The sequence below is a fragment of the Trachypithecus francoisi genome, unplaced genomic scaffold, assembly GCF_009764315.1.
Source record: "Trachypithecus francoisi isolate TF-2019V2 unplaced genomic scaffold, Tfra_2.0 Lachesis_group3, whole genome shotgun sequence".
NCBI classification, from domain to species: Eukaryota; Metazoa; Chordata; class Mammalia; order Primates; family Cercopithecidae; genus Trachypithecus; species Trachypithecus francoisi.
Genome location: NW_022681468.1, coordinates 52,863,237 through 52,884,956, shown reverse-complemented (window position 1 = coordinate 52,884,956; position 21,720 = coordinate 52,863,237). Strand labels below are relative to the sequence as shown.

Here is a 21,720-nt window from a genome sequence, read left to right as displayed (position 1 = left end):
AGAACCCAACAAAAAGGAAAATGTAAATATTTTACCATACCAAAACCCCCAGGAAAAAAAAGAGAGGAAGAAATGACTTTTATCTAAATTAATTACTGTGTATTATGACGGGGCAGATTCACATACAAAAAGAAATATCCCAAACTCTTTTAATAAGTATTTCCAAATTAACACAGATTAAAAACAAACCAAACAGGTAGAAGTCACCTCTTAAGAGCACAATAATAAAGTTCACAAATATCAGTCTTTTGTCATAAATTATATATTCTCCTAATAGCTTGTGTCTTATAAAATTCTTACTACTAGAAATAATTTTATGACCTTAAAATTTAAGAGTATTTCTGGTCTTCCCATTCTTAACAACCAAAAAGTAAAATTTCCAAATTCACCATCCACAAATCCAAAATTTAAGCACCTAATATATGTCATGTACCACGTATGTACTGGTAGAAGCACTTTGTATAAAACTTTGCAGCTTGGAGATATAACCATTAATACCAATTAACAGAGCTGTGAGGAATTCAAATCTAAGAAAAGCAATTCTTTCTTATAATTTCCCAGTAAAAAGTATGTCATTATCGAACAGGAACCCACCTGACAATATTGTATAGGAACAAATCTGATACAGATAAAAGAATGAGCAATAGCTCAATACCTGTTCAGAAGAGACCAGCATGGGCACAGTTCAGGAGTTTTAGAGGAGGACAGTTGTAAAAGTAACTTTCCCCTGAGGTTATACAGTAACAATGCCTAAACACTCAATCCTTACGGTCTGCAATAATGTGTTAAAGAATAAAATATTAGTAGAAACTATGACAGTTAAAAATAAATCTTCTAATATTTGAAGTTCATGTTATGAGTAGTATGGTAACATAAAAGGAAAGGAACTTCTATTTTCTAACAAAATACAGTATTGTCACAAGAAGTACCATATCTTAATAAAGAGTCAATGAGGTTTCACTGTCTCTTACTGGATTATCTTTTCTTTTTGTATCACTTGGTGATTTTTTTCTTTTGCATCATTTTATTTATTTATTTGTTTTTTTGAGGGTCTTGCTCCGTCACACAGGCTGAGTGGCAAAATCATAACTTACTGCAGCCTCAAGCTTCTGGGCTCAAGCCATTCTCCTGTCTCAGCTTCATCCGAGGAACTGGGATGACATGCACACATCACCATGCCTGGCTAATTTCTAAAATTTTTTTGTAGAGACTAGGGTCTCATTATATTGCCCAGGCTGGTCTTGAACTCCTGGCCTCAAGTGATCCTCTTTCCTTAGCCTCCCAAAGTGCTGGCATTACAGTGTGAGCCACCTCACCTGGCCTGAGGATTCTTAGGAGTCAACCATGAGCAGGTAAAAAAGAATGGGCTGGGCATGGTAGCTCACTTTCTGTAATCCCAGCACTTTGGGAGGCTAAGGCGGTGGATCACCTGAGTTCCAGAGTTTGAGACCAGCTTGGCCAACATGGTGAAACCCTGTCTCTACTAAAAACACAAAAAATTAGCCGGCCATGGTGGCAAACGCCTGTAATCCCAGCTACTCGTGAGGCTGAGGCAGGAGAATCGTGTAAACCCAGGAGGTGGGGGTTGCACAAGGCCGAAATCGCACCACTGCATTCCAGCCTGGGCAACAAGAGTGGAAAAGAAAAAAAAAAGAAGAAGAAGAATGGCCTTTCATTGCAACTGCTGCCTCATGGCAAATATCCCCAGCAACTGCCACACCACGAACTCACATTTGTTTTTTCTTATTAACTGATAAATAAAACTTCCTGCATTTATATATATATAAAACAAATAACATTTTAGAGCAGTGGACAAAATCCATAACACCTTATTTTCACGTGTTATTTTGATCATCACAATAATCTCATGAGACTGCAAATATAACACACAAGAACAAGGAAAATAAATATAAATTGCTCATATTCTCAATCAATAAAAATCACTTGGGCCAGGCGCAGTGGCTCACACCTGTAATCCCAACATTTCGGGAGGCCGAGGCAGGCGGATCACAAGGTCAGGAGTTCGAGACCAGCCTGACCAACATGGTAAAACCCTGTCTCTACTAAAAATACAAAAAAAAAAAATAGCCAGGCGTGGTGGCGCAAGCCTGTAATCCCAGCTACTCAGGAGGCTAAGGCAGAAGAATTGCTTGAACCCAGGAGGCAGAGGTTGCAGTGAGCCAATATTGCGCCATTGCACTCCAGCCTGAGTGACAGAGTGAGACTCCATCTCAAAATAATAATAATTAATTAATAAATATAAAAATCAGTTGTTACTTTCCTTTTCTAAATACAATCATCTCTCAGTATCCTCAGGGGATTGATATCCAGGATTGATTCTTGGATACCAAAACCCATGGATGCTCAAGTCCCATATAAAATGGCAGAGAATTGGCTATAACCTACACACATCTCCCTGTATACTTTAAATCATCTCTAAATTGGCCAGATGCGATGGCTCAAGCTTGTAATCCCAGCATTTTGGGAGGCCGAGATGGGCGGATCATGAGGTCAGGAGATCAAGACCATCCTGGCTAACAAGGTGAAACTCCGTCTCTACTAAAAAAATACAAAAAAACTAGCTGGGCGAGGTGGCGGGCGCCTGCAGTCCCAGCTACTCGGGAGGCTGAGGCAGGAGAATGGCGTAAACCAGGGAGGCGGAACTTGCAGTGAGCCAAGATCGGCTGCTGCACTCCAGCCTGGGTGACAGAGCAAGATTCCGTCTCAAAAAAAAAAAAAAAAAAATCTCTAAATTACTTATACCTAATACAATGTAAATGCTATGTTATACTATGTTTTATATAGTATATATGTTATAGTATATATAGTATAGTGTATATGTAGTATAGTGTATATATAGTATATATAATATAGTTGTTATGTTATACCATATTTTAAATTTTATATTTTTTTACTGTTATATTGTTATATTTGATTGCTTTTTTCAAATATTTTTGATGCACTTGGAGTTGAATCCACAGATGCAGAACCTGTGAATATAGAGGGCCAACTGTATTACCATTCTTAACCCCATCTGGAAGCTGGAAGTAAAATTTTCCTCAAATAGTGAATGAACCACTCAATTCTACCACTTTTCACTTTGTTATTTAGAAAGCAGAGTTAAGAATTTTTAGACTATATATCGAAATTCTCATTTTTAATTTAAATTTCATTTATTTCACAAAGTGTTAATACTTTTATAGGATTCGAAACACAAAAGGTACCAAAAAAGTTAAAGACTAAAGAGTCTACCTAAAAGTCCTTCATCCCCCACCCCCAGCTTCCCCATATCATTCCTATCAACCAATATGTTCAGTTTTTGTGAAACCTTGTAATATTTATGCCACATACATGTATACTATATGCAGTTATATGTGCCCCTGTAGAAGGAAATCCTATGTTGCTCTCCCAGTGCTCCCACACAGATCAGGTCTCCTGAAGATCAAATCTAGCAAGATAGAAAAATGGAGAATTCTAATTCTAGGCATGTTTCCTTTTCTCTAGGAGCCATCTGCTTCCATTCAAAGAGAAATAAAACATATCTGTGATATTGCAAAATATATATTTGGTCCCCAGCCCCGTTTCCTGGCATACAACTCTTGATATCCTTACAATCTCCACCAAACTGATGTCTTGTGTAAGCTAATGTGCTGACTGATAGCTGGCAGATAGCTTTGGGATGAGGCCTGGTACTAAAAGACCAAGGCATGATTAGAGGGTTAGGACTTTCAGCTCCAATCCTCAATCTCTGAGGAGGAGAGAGGGGCTGAAGGTTACTTGGTCACCAATGGCCAATGGTTTAATCAATCATATCTACACAACAAAGTCTCCATAAAACCCCAAAGGGACAGAGCTTGAAGAGTTTCCAGATAGCAAAATGCACAGAAGTTCCTGGAGGGTGGCACGCCAGGGGAGGGCATGGAAGCTCCACGCCCCTTCCCATGTGCCCTGCCCTATGCATCTTTTCATCTGTATCCTTTGCAATACCCTTTGTAATAAACCAATAAATGTAAATAATTGTTTCCCTGAGTTCTGTGAGCCACTCTAGAGAAACAGCCAAGCCCGATGAGGGGCTTGTTGGAGCCATGAGAACCCAAATTTATAGCTGTTCAGACAGAAGCATGGGAGCTTCTGTCCTATGTGACTGGCATCTCAGGTAAGGAGCAGTCTTGGGGACTTGGCCTTCAACATGCAGGATCTGATACTATCTTCAGGTAGGTACCCTCAGAATTGAATGACAGGACACCCCGCTGATGTCAGCTACAGAGTTGGTATGTGGAGAAGACTCCTCAAACATCTGGTCGCAGAAGTATTCTATGCTTTGTGGGAACAGAGGAAAAATAATTTTTGTTTTTTCTACACACTATCTTCTCTTCTCCAGAGTCAAATGCTTATATTGAGGGATACAGGCCTTCCTCTTCTGCTCTTACATTCCACAGTAAAAGATAAGCACTTTCTTTTCAGAGGGGAAAAGTAAGTGTGTCAGCTCCTATATAAACTCGGATATTAATAATGTTGAAGTTCTCCTTCAAACCTTGCTATGTATAGGAATAAGCATCTGACTCTTGCCTTGTCATTCTGCAGAGAACTAGCTATGAAGATAGCACTATCATGCTACTCTGGCTGCTGTTATTGCTGTAAGGTCAGTTCTCTAATTCAGAAGTCTTCTATGTGTGTATAACATACATATATATATATAAAACACAGACACACAAGTAGGGTAACAACTCAGACTCTTCAGAGTTTTGGACTTAACACCCCCTCTCCTATGTAAAAAGTATTATGCTATGCCCTAACCGTTTGATTTCACTTACTATATCCTGCAAAATCAATGTGAGAAAATTTTAATAGACTGACAAGTCACTGTATTTTAAATCAATGTTTCAGCAATATTGTAAATATCCTATCAAAAAAGGTACATAATTGACGATAATGGTCCAAAAATATATGTTTCAAATATTGACAATTAGTATAAAGATCATCCTAAGTTTATACTTGTTATTCTATCTCAGATTTCACTAACTTAATTTTTTCTTCAATTCTATATTCTGAAAATAACAAATTATCTAAAACGTTGATCTTTTCTGTTGACGAAGTAGCAAAGTTCAAGTATAACTGTAGGTCACTGGTCCAGAGTAAAACATTCTAAATAAGGAACAATTCAAATGCTTTGGGATAAAAGTAATAGTATGGGTTACACATTTTTAAAAAGCAAGCCAAATAAAGTAACATATATTCTGTAATACAAGCTTTTAGTTCATAAACAAGTATTTTGAGAACAATCCAAACATCTGTAAATATTTCTTATTATTAGGCTAAGTAGTGGATTTAGATAAAAAATAATGCAGTAGGTAAAATTAATATATTTTCATATGTATGTCAATGAATTTTTGTAAATGGAGGCAATCCCAGGAAATTTTGACTTGCCTGTTTACTAATAAAATGTAAATGTAGAATTATATATGATATATATATACAGCTCTTATGTACATATCTAATAGTAGATAACAGTATCTTAGAAAAAAGGCAAGAATATAAACAAAAAATTGCTTAGTAATAAGTTACAGTAATAATATCCTTAATATAAGAAAAATACTATTTTGCTTATTATTAATAAGTATAATAGGTGTAACTAGTTCATTTTTCAATTTATAATAAAAATCCATAAGGTTGAAAGACACAAAATTAGTATGTAGAAATCAATCTTTCATATACTGGTATATATATTATACCAAGGTATATATATGTGTGTATTTATATATAATATCTATTATTATAATACCTATTATATAAATTATTACATACATATTACATAAATTATTATGTATAATACCTATAATACATAATATGTATTATATATAATTATATAGAATATAATTATAGTAATTATTAATACCTATTCTTTATAATTATATATAACACCTATTCTACATATTTATATATAATACCTATTCTACATATTTATATATAATACCTATATATGTATTTAATACCTATTACATATATTTATATTTATACATCTATTATATATTATATATAATACCTATATATGTATTTGTGTATATATACATATATACACATATATACATATATATACATATATATGTAATACCTAGGTATATATATGTGTATATATATATACCTTAAATAGATAAAATGTATATTTTTGTATATATTATATAAGAACATATCAGTATATGTCTATATATGTGTGTGTGTCTGTGTATTAGAAAAAAAGAGTTGCAAAGTGCTGGGATTACGGGCCTAAGCCACCGCGCCTGGCCAGTTCAAATCTATTTTTATGAATAGTATGCAACTGTAAGAGTACAACAGAGAAAAAAACTGCTAGCCAGGAACTGGGTATTTCAAACTGATGGTTTTACCATACAAAAGTAAGAAGATAGGTTGTTCTTCATGGCAATTTGCAAGGTACAGCTATGAGACAGCATACTTTTTGGTATAGTTCTTGAACACTGTAAATATTCCTGGGAACTTTTTTTTTTTTTTGAGACAGAGTCTCCCTTTGTCATCCAGGCTGGGGTGCAGTGGCACGATCTCGGCTCACTGCAAGCTCCGCCTCCCGGGTTCACGCCATTCTCCTACCTCAGCCTCCCGAGTAGCTGGGACTATAGGCGCCCGCCACCACACCCGGCTAACTTTTTTTTGTATTCACCATGTTTGCCAGGATGGTCTCGATCTCCTGACCTCGTGATCCACCCGCCTCGGCCTCCCAAAGTGCTGGGATTATAGGCGTGAGCCACTGCGCCCGGCCGGAAATTTTATAAAATACTGTATTACATAAGTCATTTTCTCACATTTTAAACAAAAATGAGGATGTTGTCTCTTTGGAATTCTGCTTCCTTGACATTTATTTTTTTCTCTCAGTTTCTTAAGTGGTGTTATTGCCCTAGGATGCTCCCTGGCTGACCTATATGTTGACAACACCTGGATGTACACTGCTCCAGGGCTCAAATTCCTATATATGCCTAACTGAGGCATGATGGACATACTACTTGCTAAAGTAGACTCATATTCTGTAAATTTGCTCTTCTTCCTTGCCTATTTCAGATGGTGATCAGACTAGATCTGGGTAGCACAAGGTAGGAGAGAAGAAGAGATCAAGAATTAACAAGTTTGTAGTTCTACTATTACCAAATTAACCATTACCAAGTCCAGCTAATTTCCCCTCCTAAGCATTAAAAAGAAAAACCCCCTTTTGCTGTATCTATTCTACCTCCCTAGATTATACAATGGTCACAGAATGGTTTATACATGTGCTCAAACCCCATAGACGTATCTCACATCCACCAGAAAGATCTCTCAAATACTAATCTGATCACATCACTTGCCTGCCTACAGCTCTTTGCTGGGCAATCAGGTGTTAAAGTGGTCAATCAGAACAACAACAAGCCAAACTAAAAGTAATAATCAAGGTTTCACTTACTAGGAAGGTGCAAACAAGATGCAAAAAAGAGAGGTGCTGGCTCAACAATGTTACATTTTTCATCCCTTGGGATGACCACAGGCAAGGGTCAGGTGGAAGCAGTGCAGGCAGTGCAGACACAAGGACTCATCTCATCCCAAGGAGTCCCAAACAATAGGCCCCACTTCTTTATGGACCCCTGGACTTGAGGGAACAAAAGGGGAGTGGGTAGGAGTGGAAAGGCCCTGACTCAAAGATAAGAAAAGCACCTTAGCCAAGGGCTCTGATAAGGAGGCCTCAAAATGGAGGCAGCGGAGCTAGGAATGCAGATGTACATATAAGCATAGGGGCCTAAAGGATTAGGAGGCCGGGCGCGGTGGCTCAAGCCTGTAATCCCAGCACTTTGGGAGGCCGAGACGGGCGGATCACGAGGTCAGGAGATCGAGACCATCCTGGCTAACACGGTGAAACCCCGTCTCTACTAAAAATACAAAAAACTAGCCGGGCGAGGTGGCGGGCGCCTGTAGTCCCAGCTACTCGGGAGGCTGAGGCAGGAGAATGGCGTAAATCCGGGAGGCGGAGCTTGCAGTGAGCTGAGATCCGGCCACTGCACTCCAGTCCGGGCGACAGAGCGAGACTTCGCCTCAAAAAAAAAAAAAAAAAAAAAAAGGATTAGGAGAGGAATGGGCCTATGTCCTTGACCTCAATTTTCTCTAGAAAACTGCAATGTACTGCTTGTGTGCCAAGTGTGGTACGGTGAGGGCAGCTTGTCCCCTGAGGTTTGACAGGCATAGCCTTGGAATATTGCATATGATCAGGCCTGAAAGATCACATAAGGATGTTGGCCTAGAGCTGGACTCCTCACTTTTCAGTGGCTACCCAAAAGCCTAAACTTATACAAAGGGAAAACAAAAATTCCCTTCCTCTGACCCCATGTCTACTCTTCTACTCTTATCTCCTGCTTCACATTTTATACTCTGGCAAAACCACCACCTTGTCCCAACTACTTCTAACCTCTATGACAAGCTTGTCCAATCTGTGGTGGCTCATGGGCCACATGCAGCCCAGTACAGCTTTGAATATGGCCCAACACAAATTTGTAAACTTTTTTTAAACATTATGAGATGTTTTTGCAAATATTTTTAAGCTTGTTGGCTATCATTAGTGTATTTTATGTGCGGACCAAGACAATTCTTCCAATGCAGCCCAGGGAAGCCAAAAAAAAAAGATTGAACATGGCTGCTCTATGCCTTTGTCACAAAGTTCCTCTTGCTTTTCCCATCTTCCCCTTTTTCACCAAGTACTTATCCTTTAACACTCATCCCAACTGCCACTTCCTTCAGGAAGCCTACCTAATAAATACCACCCTCATTCTAGACATGAGTAACTATTCCCTTCTCTGTGGATCCATTAGCCCTTATGCATACATACTTCTACTATGTTCCTTACTTATCACATATTAATAATAGATCCTGTTTCTGTATCTGTCTGTGCAACACTAGATTCCTAGAGAACAGAAGCCATATCCTATTCTGTTTTTTATAGCCAATGTCTAACAAGTGTCTGGCACACAGCAGGAACATGGGGAATAACCTATTTGTGGAATTCGTGTTCTATAAATCAGCATTAGTACAGCACTTAGAACAGGACACTACTAAAGGAGGATTGAATGAGCTGAGCCTCACGGGGTAACCAGTTTAGATAACACAGTCCTCAGTGCTGACAGCCTCTCCATATCTAGGGCCAGCTGTTTCAAAACCACCTTGTCATCAAGTTGTTCAATGTGGATATGCCACTCCAGGATTTGGTATCAAATGTGGATTCATACTTTATGAAAAGACTTTTTTTTCTGTTTCTTCACCCTCATTTCTGGGTCATCAGGTATCCACTGGAAAAACAGCTGCTAACTAGTAAGCTTCCTGAGAACAAATGTCATATCTATTATTTGGACTTCTTGCTAAGCTTCATAGAACTCCCACCATCAAGATGGCTACCCCTCTGTCCCAGGAAAGGGATTCCAAGGAATTCCTTCCTCAAAAGACCATCTTCACTCATTACAATTGGTTCCTTAGTCTACAAATATCAGGGCCCGGCCGGGCGCGGTGGCTCAAGCCTGTAATCCCAGCACTTTGGGAGGCCGAGACGGGCAGATCACGAGGTCAGGAGATCGAGACCATCCTGGCTAACACGGTGAAACCCCGTCTCTACTAAAAAATACAAAAAACTAGCCGGGCGAGGTGGCGGGTGCCTGTAGCCCCAGCTACTCGGGAGGCTGAGGCAGGAGAATGGCTTAAACCCGGGAGGCGGAGCTTGCAGTGAGCTGAGATCCGGCCACTGCACTCCAGCCTGGGCGACAGAACGAGACTCCGTCTCAAAAAAAAAAAAAAAAAAAAAATCAGGGCCCATGGTTGTCAGGAATTTCTAAAGGCCTTTTGTTAACATATTATTGGGACTGGAACATTTGTAAAGTGATAAGCACAACTTTTCACCTGTAAGTTTTTAATTTCCAGGAGTTAAACTACCAATTTTTGTAGGTAAGAGAGGAAGAGGAGATCCAAGGAGAAAAAGACAGTCAATGTCAGCAAAGGTCTTAGTGGACAACAGGCTTATAACATTAAATTGGAAAAGTTCATGTAAACCTGTGTCCTTAACAAGCCATATTTTCTAGCTATGTTACCGAAGAGAATATCAGACTTAATTCAGGGGAAGATTCCAAGAATGGACCCCAGATAGACCTAAATACCAGGCATGGAGATTCCAGGCCAGAAAACTTAAACTTTCTCTCTCAGTAAACACTGAGGTATGTGCTGGGACAAACGCTTTCCATACTAACTGGGCAGGCACAGAGCTAGAGAATCCAGAAAGAAATCCAGCTGGGATAAGAAGAAAGCCAGGTACTTAAAATATCCCCGTGAGAATAACAAAGATGAGTGGCGCATGCCTATGGTCCCAGCTACTCAGGAGGCTGAGGTGGGAGGATCGCTTGAGCCTGGGAGGTGGAGGTTGCAGTAAGCCAAGATCATGCCACTGCACTCCAGCCTGGGTGACAGAGTAAGACCCTATCTCAAAACAACAACAACAAAAAGATGAGGTTCCTACCTAGTACTATGGTCTAAACGTTTGTGTCTCCCCAAAATTCATATGTTGAAATTCTAAATGCCAATGTGATGATATTAGGAGGTCATAAGGGCAGAGCCCTCATGAATGAGATTAGTGCCCTAATAAAAGAGACCCCGAGAGAGCTCCTTTATCCCTTTCATCATGTGAGGACACAGGGAAAAGATGACCAGCTATAAACTAGGGGCCCTGACCCAACACCAAATCTGCCAGTACTTTCATCTTGGACCTCCCAGATTCCAGAACTGTGAAAAACAAGTTTCTGTTGTTTATAAGCCACCCAGTCTATGGTATTTTGTTACAGCAGCCTGAACAGACTGATATCTGGCAAAATCCTCACTCCACCAGTTGGACCTCACTTGATATGGTTTTGTTGAGTCATCTACTCTTACAAAAGTATCTCCATGTTTCTGTATACCTTGCCATTAAAAAAAATTTTAGATCCTTGATGTGGGAAGATAGATTAGTAATTTGTGTTAAATTGTTGCCTACAAATATAATGTTAAAATCCTGAAATATTTTAATTGTGGTTATTTAAAATAAAATCAATAAATAAGTAACAAGTAAACAAATGAATAGGTAGCCCCTGTACTTACAAGAGAACATGGGCGACAATAGCATTCACATCAAACAAGGTGTCAGTAGGGAATTCTCTAAGCAGTACGTTGCCCCTATAAAAAGTTTTAAAACATAGTAATATTTAAAAACACAAAAATATTTCCTTAGAATTCAATTTACTTGTGTATCAAATACATTAGCTTATAAGGTCTTTGATGTTACAGGCTGTGTCTTATCCACATACCTTCCAGAGTCCTGGCACATAATACAACGTTCTCAAAAAATATATTAACTTTGAAAAGCCTAGGCTCTGGACCTGGCAAAAAGGCTAGAAAAAAATATGAGTCCAAACAAGGATTCCTACCAATCTCCCCAACTCACAGTCAACACACACATACACATAAATTCCCCAAATTGGGCTGAGAAGAAGGCAAGAAGGAAAAAAGTGTCCTCAGAAGGTCCCTGAAAAAACAGGACCTCTCCCCACTTCTTCAGCCAAATCCCAAGGATTTGAGAAACCTCAGGTAGATGAAACCCAAGTGCAGAGAGATTGGCAGATCTCTCAAAAATAAAGTACATTTATTTCACACCCAAATGTGGACCTGACACATCTATCCAGAACACTAACTTTGGTAAGCACTTGCTTACCAGGCATTTGTTGTAGGAGTTTACACAAGAGCCTCACAAAACTACCTTGTGAGGTAGGTATTACTCTCTGTTTTATAAATAAGGAAGTTAAAGTACAGAGAGGTTAGGTAACAAATCTATCACTTGGACTTTTGGTTAAGTGTTACATGATCCCCCCCACATATAACTTTATTCTAGCTCAGTGATATTTTACATATTTAAATATTCTAGAAGTATAGCTTTATATTTGTCCAGCACACTCAGGAAAATAGCTTACTTGAATAAATATGCTTTCATCAAATCCTTTTCTTTTCCACAGTATCTTGATATTTCTTCTTTGACACAATTAACCTTTAAAAGAGTATACTTAAGTTTTAGCATATATATCAAAAGGTCAAGTTTCTTGGTTGGGAAAACAAGAAGGAGAATTAAACATTACAGCTTGTTTCAGGTCAAATTTTGTACTTTACTTTTTTTTTCTAATTTGTATACTATAATTATTCACATATTCAAGTGCATGAGATAACCCAGAGAAAGGCACTATTTCTGAATTCAGTCTCATGGAACAAGTAGGTGGCAACCAGGTAGAAAAGGAAGGACACATTTAAGGCAAGACAAAAAGTATGAGCAAAAGCTAGGAAGCACAAAAGTGAGTGCTAACTTGGGATGACGAAAGCATCTCAGCAGGTGGAACACAGAGATAGCACATACTGCTGGTTTCCCACCCAAAATCCATCCTTCCCTTTTGTTTACTAACAGAACTTTGCTAAAAGCAAGTGTTTCATTAACAGGCTTTCTCAGCCTCCCCAACAGCCTGCAATGGCTAAATGGTATTAGGAGGAGTCACTGGGTTGGAACTCCTAAAACGCTCTTAAAAGCGGGCTGATACTTTTTGCTCTTTTCCCTCCTTCTTGACCAAAAATAGATAAGACAGCTGGAGTACCAACAGCAATCATGGACCATAAGGCATCTTTAAAGAAGCTACTTGCTAAGGATGGCGCAACAGAAAGAATGAACTAAGTCAATGATGATGTCAGAGCAGCCATAGCAGCCCTGGATAGCTTATAATCTGAACTCTAAGTGAAAAAAATATATAACAACAATCTTGGCAACAACATGAAGATAAACAGAAGGCAAAAGAACACAAATACAAGGAGAGTTTAAAATAGTATCACATTAGTATAGGTCAAGGATGACTTGGACCAGAAGTAAAGCCAAAAAGGACAGAAGACATTCAAAAGACTTTTTACAAATACAATACATAAAACCAGGGAGAAGACTGAGCGTGTACATGGAGATTGGGATACAGGAGGAGAGGAAAGAGAAAGAAAAGAGCAAAGGGGTTTCTAAATGGGGCAAATGGGTAGCCACCAAGGTTAACTAACCAAAACTAAGATTAGAAGAATAGTTATTTTGTTTCGCATTTGGTAAGGTTTTTGTTTCTTTTAAGAGGGGGTTTTCCTGTTGTTCAATTTAATTTTAATAGGATTTGAGGAAGAAGAATAACAACTGGAGAAGCAACATTTGTTTAAAAAGGTACAAAACAGGAACCGATACTAAAAAATTAGAAAGAGAGAATCAGAATTAAAGTCGGAGTATAGCCATAACCAAAAAGTAAATTTTAATACATGTAATTTAAAATTTTTTTAAGTTACAGCATAAGGATGGTTGGTATTATGACAATAGATGTATCCATTCATTCATCAATTCAAAATATATCTGAACGTCTACCATGTCAGTCACTGTTCTAGTCATTTAGGGTACAGGTAAGTTCCAAATAAAAATATTTAGCTTTAGAACAATATAAAACAGAGACAACTTAAAAACTAATTAATATGTAGTGTTAAGTACTATAAACAAAAAAAAATTACAAGGTGATAGTATGTGATAGGGCATTTTAGAGTGGAAATCAAGGAAGGCTTCTCTGAAAAGGTGACATTTGCACAAAGAACTGAAGAAATGGAGTAATGCATACAAATGCACAAGTCAGTAAAAGAGATGAGTTCTAAGCAGAGGGGAAAATATCTGCAAAGGCCCTGTGGTAACAGTACCTCCAGCAGGTTCAACTAACAGAAAGATGACCACTATGTATTAAGAATGAACTGAACAAAGTGGTGAGTCAGAAAATGAGATCGGCGACAAAGCCAGTGTCCACCATACTCAAAAGTTTCCATTTGATCATAATTGCAATGAAAGGACTTTCACAGCATGGTAGTAATATATCCTGACACATCTGGCTACATATGGAGAAAAGTCTGTCACAGGACAAAGTGAAGGAAGAAAGGCCAGTTATTAGGAGGCTATTGTGGTTTCCCCACTGAGATGGCAGGAAGAAGTAAAAATGAAGGTACAGGAAGTGGTCAGATTTGAAAAGTTCTCATAGTAGAACCAAGTAGTAGATGGATTACTTATCAGAGAAAGAAAAGTCAAGGATGACAGAGCTTTTTGTTTAAAATCTACTTTGATGCACTAGCTTTCTTCTGGTTATCACTGTATAATATATCTTTTTTCCCCTTCATTCACTTTGAAGATTTCTGAAGCCTTTATTTTGGATGCATTTCTAAATAGCATTGGTTAGGGAAACAAGAAGGAGAATTAAACATTACAGCTTGTTTCAGGTCAAATTTTGTACTTTACGCTTTTTTCTGATTTGTATGCTATAATTGCTCACATATTCAAGTGCATGAGATAACCCAGAGAAAGGCACTATTTCTGAATTCAATCTTATGGAACAAGTAGGTGGTAACCAGGTAGAAAAGGAAGGACACATTTAAAGCAAGACACACAGCTCTAAATAGCACACAGCTTTCTTGGGTTATTGTATCCAGCTTGACATTCATTGTCTTGACTAGAATATGTAGTCCATTTATATTTTAGCATTTTCTTCATCCTACCTCTTGCAATCTTAACTTCTGAAAACAATCTTAAATGCTGCTTTTTGTGAAATCTTTCCCAATACCATCTGTGACTTTCCACCTCAAAAGTCAAATATGGGCTTTCTTTCCTTTAAACTTCAATAGGCTAGGCATGGTGGCTCACGCCTGTAATCCCAGCACTTTGGAAGGCTGAGGCAGGAAGATCACCTGAAGTCAGGAGTTCGAGACCAGCCTGACTAACATGGTGAAACCCCATTTCTACTAAAACTACAAAAATTAGCCAGGCATGGTGGCATGTGCCTGTAATCCCAACTACTCGGGAAACTGAGACAGGTGAATTGCTTGAACCCAGGAGGAGGAGGTTGTAGTGAGCCAAGATCACGCCACTGCACTACAGCCTGGGTGACAGAGCGAGACTCCGTCTCAAAAAAAAGAAAAAAAAACTTCTATGGCACTTTATTTGTATCTCTCCTATTACAATGATCATAGTTATTCTATTTAATAACTAGCATTCTATTCCAGTTACTATACGCATAGTTATTTAGTGACAGTCTACCAGTTACTAAACAGTATGATTATCCCTTTTCAGTTTCCTACCAACCTACTACTTCATTTCTAAGTTTCAATTTAAAATTTTATTCAGAGATCCTTGGAGATGATTGCCATTATCACTCTAGAGTGAAATCAGTTGTTCAAAGTTAATTGCGATCTCTACACATACAGAATTGACACATTTATTTTTTAAGGTATACAGCCAATGTTGGTTAACGTTTCTATGCTGCCTGCCCTGGGAACTCTAGCTGCAGAGACCAAAAGCGACAATAGCTATCTCTTAGAAGAGGAAGGCTAACGAACTAAGAAAAAATGTACTCAGAAAGTCAGGTAGACATTAACCTGAAAGAATTTAGTATCACTCAACATACCAGAATCTCTGGGACACATTTAAAGCAGTGTGTAGAGGGAAATTTATAGCACTAAATGCCCACAAGAGAAAGCAGGAGAGATCTAAAATTGACACTCTAACATCACAATTAAAAGAACTAGAGAGGCAAGAGCAAACACATTCAAAAGCTAGCAGAAGGCAAGAAATAACTAAGATCAGAGCAGAACTGAAGGAGATAGAGACACAAAAAACCCTCCAAAAAATCAATGAATCCAGGAGTTGGTTTTTTGAAAAGATCAACAAAATTGACAGACCGCTAGCTAGACTAATAAAGAAGAAAAGAGAGAGGAATCAAATAGACGCAATAAAAAATGATAAAGGGGATATCACCACCGACCCCACAGAAATACAAACTACCATCAGAGAATACTATAAACACCTCTACGCAAATCAACTAGAAAATCTAGAAGAAATGGATAATTTCCTGGACACTTACACTCTCCCAAGACTAAACCAGGAAGAAGTTGAATCCCTGAATAGACCAATAGCAGGCTCTGAAATTGAGGCAACAATTAATAGCCTACCCACCAAAAAAAGTCCAGGACCAGATGGATTCACAGCTGAATTCTACCAGAGGTACAAGGTGGAGCTGGTACCATTCCTTCTGAAACTATTTCAATCAATAGAAAAAGAGGGAATCCTCCCTAACTCTTTTTATGAGGCCAACATCATCCTGATACCAAAGCCTGGCAGAGACACAACAAAAAGAGAGAATTTTAGACCAATATCCCTGATGAACATCGATGCAAAAATCCTCAATAAAATACTGGCAAACCGGATTCAGCAGCACATCAAAAAGCTTATCCACCATGATCAAGTGGGCTTCATCCCTGGGATGCAAGGCTGGTTCAACATTCGCAAATCAATAAACGTAATCCAGCATATAAACAGAACCAAAGACAAGAACCACATGATTATCTCAATAGATGCAGAAAAGGCTTTTGACAAAATTCAACAGCCCTTTATGCTAAAAACGCTCAATAAATTCGGTATTGATGGAACGTACCTCAAAATAATAAGAGCTATTTATGACAAACCCACAGCTAATATCATACTGAATGGGCAAAAACTGGAAAAATTCCCTTTGAAAACTGGCACAAGACAGGGATGCCCTCTCTCACCACTCCTATTCAACATAGTGTTGGAAGTTCTGGCTAGGGCAATCAGGCAAGAGAAAGAAATCAAGGGTATCCAGTTAGGAAAAGAAGAAGTCAAATTGTCCCTGTTTGCAGATGACATGATTGTATATTTAGAAAACCCCATTGTCTCAGCCCAAAATCTGCTTAAGCTGATAAGCAACTTCAGCAAAGTCTCAGGATACAAAATTAATGTGCAAAAATCACAAGCATTCTTATACACCAGTAACAGACAAGCAGAGAGCCAAATCAGGAATGAACTTCCATTCACAATTGCTTCAAAGAGAATCAAATACCTAGGAATCCAGCTTACAAGGGATGTAAAGGACCTCTTCAAGGAGAACTACAAACCACTGCTCAGTGAAATCAAAGAGGACACAAACAAATGGAAGAACATACCATGCTCATGGATAGGAAGAATCAATATTGTGAAAATGGCCATACTGCCCAAGGTGATTTATAGATTCAATGCCATCCCCATCAAGCTACCAATGACTTTCTTCACAGAATTGGAAAAAACGGCTTTAAAGTTCATATGGAACCAAAAAAGAGCCCGCATTGCCAAGACAATCCTAAGTCAAAAGGACAAAGCTGGAGGCGTCACGCTACCTGACTTCAAACTATACTACAAGGCTACAGTAACCAAAACAGCATGGTACTGGTACCACAACAGAGATATAGACCAATGGAACAGAACAGAGTCCTCAGAAATAATACCACACATCTACAGCCATCTGATCTTTGACAAACCTGAGAGAAACAAGAAATGGGGAAAGGATTCCCTATTTAATAAATGGTGCTGGGAAAATTGGCTAGCCATAAGTAGAAAGCTGAAACTGGATCCTTTCCTTACCCCTTATACGAAAATTAATTCAAGATGGATTAGAGACTTAAATGTTAGACCTAATACCATAAAAACCCTAGAAGAAAATCTAGGTAGTACCATTCAGGACATAGGCATGGGCAAGGACTTCATGTCTAAAACACCAAAAGCAACGGCAGCAAAAGCAAAAATTGACACATGGGATCTAATTAAACTAAAGAGCTTTTGCACAGCCAAAGAAACTACCATCAGAGTGAACAGGCAACCTACAGAATGGGAAAAAATTTTTGCAACCTACTCATCTGACAAAGGGCTAATATCCAGAATCTACCAAGAACTCAAACAAATATACAAGAAAAAAGCAAACAACCCCATCAAAAAGTGGGGAAAGGATATGAACAGACATTTCTCAAAAGAAGACATCCATACAGCCAACAGACACATGAAAAAATGCTCATCATCACTGGCCATCAGAGAAATGCAAATCAAAACCACAATGAGATACCATCTCACACCAGTTAGAATGGCAATCATTAAGAAGTCAGGAAACAACAGGTGTTGGAGAGGATGTGGAGAAATAGGAACACTTTTACACTGTTGGTGGGATTGTAAACTAGTTCAACCATTATGGAAAACAGTATGGCGATTCCTCAAGGATCTAGAACTAGAGGTACCATATGACCCAGCCATCCCACTACTGGGTATATACCCAAAGGATTATAAATTACTCTACTACAAAGACACATGCACACGTTTGTTTATTGCGGCACTATTCACAATAGCAAAGACTTGGAATCAACCCAAATGTCCATCTGTGACAGACTGGATTAAGAAAATGTGGCACATATACACCATGGAATACTATGCAGCCATCAAAAAGGATGAGTTTGCGTCCTTTGTAGGGACATGGATGCAGCTGGAAACCATCATTCTTAGCAAACTATCACAAGAAGAGAAAACCAAACACCGCATGTTCTCACTCATAGGTGGGAACTGAACAATGAGATCACTTGGACTCGGGAAGGGGAACATCACACACTGGGGCCTATCATGGGGAGGGGGGAGGAGGGAGGGATTGCATTGGGGAGTTATACATGATATAAACGTCATGCACATGTACCCTAGAACTTAAAGTATAATAAAAAAAAAAAAAAAAAAAAAAAAGAATTTAGTATCACTGGGTTACCCCTTGTTCAGATGTCTGATGTATAAATTCTAAGTTTAAATTAAATAAAAGGCTTACATATCTATGTAATCCATGATGCATGTGGAAATTTCTATAATACTCTATAGCAAGTTTGAACATTTTTTTGAGAAAAAAATTAAATATGTAATGTTGAGTTGTTATAACTTTGTTCTAAAAATAAATGCGAAAAAGTGAAACATAAACCAATATAAAGAGTTATAAGAATAGAAAAAAAACTATTCAATTACCTCCATTTTAAATGTTACTGCAGTTTGTATAATAAAAATTTAAAAACAGTTGAATTCTGGCTATTATGAAATATTCATTAGGCAAAACAAAACAGAACAAAAACCTAACTGTAGGTTTGAGAAATGATACCACAGGCCCAACAGAATGGTTTACAACATAAAGTTAAATTCTAAGCTAAAAATTTTTAAACAGCTTTTTGTCCCCTCTATATGTAGTATGTTATACAATAATCTGAAACTATCATTCTGTGCTTCTGTTTATTCTTATGGAAAAAATATATTTCCACTTTGGAAAAAGATATGAAACGGAAGTATTTTAAGATATTCAGTCTTAAGCCATAAAGTTGTAAGATGTTTGTCACTAATATTTTAGTAACATAAATATCTTTCTACCTTGGCAACTGAAATTCCATAGTCCTGCAAAGGTCTAACAGCCTCATTCAGTTCTTCAAGAAACACAGATGTTCTTGGGGAATCTAAAATAATAAATGTTTCATGAATGTTTATGAATTGCCCCTTAAAATGAATTTTAAAATCTGCAAACACAGAATAATTTGTCCAACTAGCATACAACAAATAATTAAACATATCTCATTACATATTTTCACACCCTTATTTTACTATTGCCTCATTATTCTTACTTCTAATGTTTTTATCATGATGTATTTTAACTTTGCAAATGGACCTTAAACTCTTACTAAAACAAGAATACGATGTTTCATTTAAACCTAACATTTGGCATTTTTCCTCCAAATTTAATACCATATACACAACACACATGTACACATACAAAAACTTTCCAAATGATTTTAAAATACCATTTTTGAATCACAATTATAATAAGGGAGCCAACAGAAATGTGCACTCACTTCACTTATTAATTCCAAGAATAGTATTTTTAAGACATGAAGACTTGAATTGGACTATCAAAAAATTATTAGTCGTGTTCAATAGTTATATTAGTTAATTCAGTATAATTAACAATACAGCTAAAGCAGGGTATTAAAGTATTACATTTAAAGTTTTAAAAAACTTAAAATACATGCTAAAAACATGAGAAAGTATTCTTTCAGATGTTATGTTAGTAGCTAATTCTTACCTTGTATTTACTATGAACTAAGCACATAAGTAAAATCATTTAATCCTCACAACAAACTTATAAAGTACTGTTTCTTGTGAACAGATAATGAAAGAAAAACACAGAGAAGCTAAGTGACTTAACCAAGGTCACACCACAGGCCAAGTGGCAGGAGCCGGATTCAAACCCAGTTAGGATTATACTAACAGCTGTATAGCACATATTATTAATCTTAACAGTAATCTCCCACTGAGCTTATTGATTAAATAGCAATAAAAACATCACAAGAATCATATTAGAATTTTAAAAATACTTACCAGCTTGACAAAAATAAGCTAAAGAGGCTTTTCCTGGTTGCAATGTACTAAAATATTTCTGAGGACTCAGTTCTAGTAAAGAGTCTACTGTTGGCATGTAAAAACTGCACATTATGACAAAAGAGATCCCAACTCTAAAGACATTGAAGCCAGAAGACATCATGAGCTGCAGCTGCATATGAGTGGAAGATTTTGACTGCTTTTTCACTGCTGTGTTCTGTTTCCTAAGACAACACCTGGCACAGAGAAGGTATTCAACGAGGGTTTGTTGAACAAATTTGTTAAATGAATGAATGGAGTAAAATCTGCAAAAAGAAAGTTGTCATTAGTCACATCATTTGATTTTGCTAGTACTTTATCATAAAAATTTGAGGGGGGACAATATATAACAACACTGACTTGATAATACTATTGATTTTTGATACTTACAAAAGATATCAAAGCTATCTAGAAAATGCTTAATTTAGTATTTAGTTAAGCTAACTGTCATTTTCAAGGGTTCTAAAATTAATTCTCAAACATTAATCAACTCATTTGTAATTGAGTATTTTGTTTTTATCTATAGTTGATTATGAGAAATAATCAAATAATTATTTAATACCATTTAGATGGGAGTCAGACATCCAAAATATGCCTAATATGTTTACTTTTACTTTAAATCCCATAGAATAAACCTATTAAAACAATGGAAGAACATTCCTTCTAAATATACATAATTTGTAATGCCTAACCCTTAGATTTCTCTATACTGCTTAAAAATTTAAATATCTTTTTCAACTCGTACTTTAATTCAACTCTATGTTCTGAAATCAAATTTGTCCTAGACATCCTCCTCTTATCTTCTTTCTTGGTGTACTTACTTCCATGCTGTCCTTTGTATCTGCTGTTAATTTTTGTTTTCTATTTTGCTACTTTCAAATTTTTCTTGAACAACTTCAGGAAGTTTTCTACTGATGATCTATGTTATCTACATTTAAAAGAAGAAAGTTTAGAAAGAATAGTATAATATAAAAACAGCCACAGCTATAGGTGAAAATTTTGTGTTAGAATTTTTAAATTTTCAAACAGGACCCATCTCTTTCAAATGTAAGCTCACTATCTCAAAATAGGCAACAGGAGGCTGGGCGCGGTGGCTCAAGCCTGTAATCCCAGCACTTTGGGAGGCCGAGACGGGCGGATCACGAGGTCAGGAGATCGAGACCATTCTGGCTAACATGGTGAAACCCCGTCTCTACTAAAAAATACAAAAAACTGACCAGGCGAGGTGGCGGGCGCCTGTAGTCCCAGCTACTCGGGAGGCTGAGGCAGGAGAATGGCATAAACCCAGGAGGCAGAGCTTGCAGTGAGCTGAGATCCGGCCACTGCACTTCAGCCTGGGCGACAGAGCG

At 37.6% G+C, this 21,720-nt stretch overlaps 1 protein-coding gene across 1 annotated transcript in view; it reads right to left on the bottom strand.

The window, feature by feature from the left end:
- The window catches only part of TXNDC16 (thioredoxin domain containing 16), a 125,150-nt gene that overhangs the window by 95,043 nt on the left and 8,387 nt on the right, over positions 1-21,720 (bottom strand). The window contains exons 2-6 of the mRNA XM_033188031.1: positions 21,193-21,299; positions 20,333-20,637; positions 19,331-19,413; positions 12,003-12,076; positions 11,137-11,211 (exon numbers count right to left, since the gene is read on the bottom strand). Coding sequence (XP_033043922.1) covers positions 11,137-11,211; positions 12,003-12,076; positions 19,331-19,413; positions 20,333-20,510 — 410 coding nt within the window. The 5' untranslated portion in view covers positions 20,511-20,637; positions 21,193-21,299. The remainder of the gene's footprint in view (positions 1-11,136; positions 11,212-12,002; positions 12,077-19,330; positions 19,414-20,332; positions 20,638-21,192; positions 21,300-21,720) is intronic.